Source organism: Electrona antarctica, assembly GCF_951216825.1.
Source record: "Electrona antarctica genome assembly, chromosome: 18".
Classification (NCBI taxonomy): Eukaryota; Metazoa; Chordata; class Actinopteri; order Myctophiformes; family Myctophidae; genus Electrona; species Electrona antarctica.
Genome location: NC_136799.1, coordinates 41,856,384 through 41,859,845, shown reverse-complemented (window position 1 = coordinate 41,859,845; position 3,462 = coordinate 41,856,384). Strand labels below are relative to the sequence as shown.

At 49.0% G+C, this 3,462-nt stretch overlaps 1 protein-coding gene across 1 annotated transcript; it reads left to right on the top strand.

Annotated features, from left to right (window-relative positions):
* Window positions 1-461: 461 nt before the first annotated feature.
* On the top strand, window positions 462-2,644 carry LOC306941908 (crooked neck-like protein 1; the record flags this gene model as incomplete). The annotated part of the gene is made up of 1 exon (XM_079527546.1): window positions 462-2,644. The coding sequence occupies exon 1, from the start codon at window positions 590-592 to the stop codon at window positions 2,642-2,644; it is 2,055 nt and encodes a 684-aa protein (XP_079383672.1). The 5' UTR covers window positions 462-589.
* Between the last annotated feature and the right edge of the window lie 818 nt (window positions 2,645-3,462).

Sequence of the window (3,462 nt, the reverse complement as noted above, 5' to 3'; positions counted from 1 at the left end):
GGCCGGCCTCTCTTTGATGTGGGACAGAACGACACTATGCTGCAGTGTTGATTTCGTCGACTTAATACTATGACGAACAATGTTCGTCAACTACAAACTAAGACTAAATGTATTGACAATTTTGTCAAATAAAAACTACACTAAAATGTTAGGAAGGGATTTTGGACAAGAGATCCAGTATAAGTCATTTTACACTGACTTAACCCGAATCAACAAACCTCTCCACGTCTGTCTGTGGCCCTTTAATGCCCATATATGGAGATCTATGATGACATTGCTAGGCAACGGTTTGTGTACTGCTGATGTCAGACCAGGTGTGCTGAGTCAGTGTGATGTCAGACAAACCTGCCTGTATAAAAGGGGAAGACATTTATTAGCGCTTTCGCGCAAACCGTTGCTAGGCAGCACTGTTGCTCAATGTCTAGTGTAAGTGCCACAGAGAATCCTGGGAAAGTGTCATGGCGGCGCACAGGCTGTTGTGAACGCAGAACGAGAAAACTTCCGTTGGGACTTTATTCTATCGTTGATATCTTTGTCTTCAAGTTCAAACTCTTTCTTGTAGGTGTATCTGAATCGTGACGGTAAAACCATGGCGTCCACAGCGGCAGGGAAACAGAGGATACCGAAGGTGACGAAGGTGAAGAACAAGGCGCCTGCAGAGGTTCAGATCACGGCCGAGCAGCTGCTCAGGGAAGCCAAAGAGAGAGAGCTAGAACTTCTGCCTCCTCCGCCGAAGCAGAAGATCACCGATGAGGAGGAGCTGAACGATTACAAGCTGAAGAAGAGGAAGGGGTTTGAGGACAATATAAGAAAGAATCGTACTGTCATCAGCAACTGGATCAAGTACGCACAATGGGAGAAAAGTCTGAAAGAGATCCAGAGAGCTCGCTCTATTTACGAGCGTGCGCTGGATGTGGACCACCGCAACATCACACTGTGGTTGAAATATGCCGAAATTGAGATGAAGAGCCGGCAGGTGAACAACGCCCGCAACATCTGGGACAGAGCGATCACCATCCTGCCACGTGTCAACTCCTTCTGGTACAAGTACAGTTACATGGAGGAGATGTTGGGGAACATTGCAGGCTGCAGGCAGGTGTTTGAGCGCTGGATGGAATGGGAGCCAGAGGAGCAGGCCTGGCACTCCTACATTAACTTTGAGCTTCGATACAAGGAAGTGGACAAGGCCCGCACCATTTATGAGAGATTTGTGATTGTCCACCCTCAAGTAAAGAACTGGATCAAATATGCTTGTTTTGAGGATAAACATGGCTACATCGCTCATGGCAGGAAGGTGTTTGAGAGGGCTGTGGAGTTCTTTGGCGAGGAATACGTGGATGAGAACCTCTTTGTGGCCTATGCCAGGATTGAAGAGGCGCAGAAAGAGTTTGAGCGTGTGCGGGTCATCTACAAATACGCCCTGGACAGGATCCCCAAACAGCAGGCCCAGGAGCTGTTCAAGAACTACACTGTGTTTGAGAAGAAGTTTGGAGACAGGAGGGGCATAGAGGACGTCATCGTCAGCAAGAGAAGGTTTCAGTACGAGGAAGAAGTCAAGGCAAGCCCACACAATTACGATGCGTGGTTCGACTATCTGCGTCTGGTGGAGAGCGATACAGACGCGGATACAGTGAGAGAGGTGTATGAGAGGGCCATCGCCAACATGCCCCCCATAAAGGAGAAGAGACACTGGCGGAGATACATTTACCTGTGGATCAACTACGCACTGTACGAAGAACTGGAAGTCAAGGATCCTGACAGAACGAGGCAGGTGTACCAAGCATGCTTGGACCTCATCCCTCACCAAAAGTTCACATTTGCCAAGATGTGGTTGCTGTACGCCCAGTTTGAAATCCGCCAGAAGAACCTCCCGTTCGCTAGGAGAGGCCTGGGCTCAGCCATAGGTAAATGTCCCAAGAACAAGCTGTTTAAAGGCTACATTGAGCTGGAGCTGCAGCTACGAGAGTTTGACCGCTGTAGGAAGCTGTATGAGAAATACCTGGAGTTTGGACCCGAGAACTGCACCACCTGGATCAAGTTTGCAGAGTTGGAGACCATCCTGGGTGATATGGATAGAGCCCGCAGCATCTTTGAACTTGCCATCGGACAGCCACGGCTGGACATGCCAGAGGTTCTGTGGAAGTCATACATTGACTTCGAGATTGAACAGGAAGAGTACGAAAACACCAGAGAGCTTTATAAAAGGCTCCTGCAGCGCACCCAGCATGTCAAGGTATGGATCAGCTACGGCAAGTTTGAGCTGTCCATAGAGAGCGGCGACAGACTGCAGAGGAGCAGACAGATCTATGAGGAGGCCAACAGGAGCCTGAGGAACTGCGAGGAAAAGGAGGAGCGCCTCATGCTGCTGGAGTCCTGGAGGGACTTTGAGAGGGAGTTCGGCTCAGACAGCACCGTGGACAGAGTCAGGAAGCTGCTGCCCGAGAAGGTCAAGAAGACGAGAAAGCTCACGGCCGAGGACGGGTCGGACGCAGGCTGGGAGGAGTATTACGACTACATCTTCCCAGAGGACGTGGCTAACCAGCCCAACCTTAAACTGCTGGCCATGGCCAAGATGTGGAAGAGAAAGCAGCAGGATGACGAGGACGAACCAGAGGAGCGTCCACATAGAAAAAAACATCTTTGAAAATGTGTAAATAGAAAGTAGCCTAACAATGTACAGTAAATGTACAACATAGATTGGTTATTTTCCCACATGTTTGTTCTGTGCCAGCATTACCGTTTTGGACTGATTGTCTCCACCAGGCCGAAGGCATGGGGAGAGAGTATGTTTTGCACTCCGTCCGTCCGTGTGTCCGTGTGTCCGTGTGTGTGTGTGTCCGTCCGTCCGTCTGTGAACAGCTAATCTCCGGCACCGTTAACCCGGGCGATGCCAAATTTTGCACACACACTCCCTGGATGCCAACGATGAACCTCTGCCCCACAATTTCTAGTACGGCCTGTTATAGCGCCACCAGGAGGCCGCTTTGTGCAAACCAAGTTTTTGGACAGTACACCTACAGATTTTGTCCAAACATCACGCAAATTGGTACACAGTCTCTCTAGAGCCATTCAACGAAACGGGTCTTTCAGATTTCTCAGACTCCATCCTGATTGGCTAAGATTGGCTTCCAAAGTTCGCAGGAGTGCTCAGTTTCAAACAAAATGCTGCAAATCATGAACACATCGTGTGATTTCCGTGAAATTGTGCACGCACATTCCCACTAGGCCGAGGAAGAAATGCCACATGAACATTTTCAACTCAGCCTCATGGTGGAGCTATAACTGGCCTTAAAGTGTTTTTACCTCTAACTGCACGGATATGTGGATAACTTTGTATGCCAACTCCCTAGAGGCCAAGGAAAAACCTTTGCCTGGAATTTTTCACATCTGCTCTTTATAGCGCCACCAGGAGGCCGACATATGTAAAACACATTTTCTAATATTACTCCTTCAGATTTGATC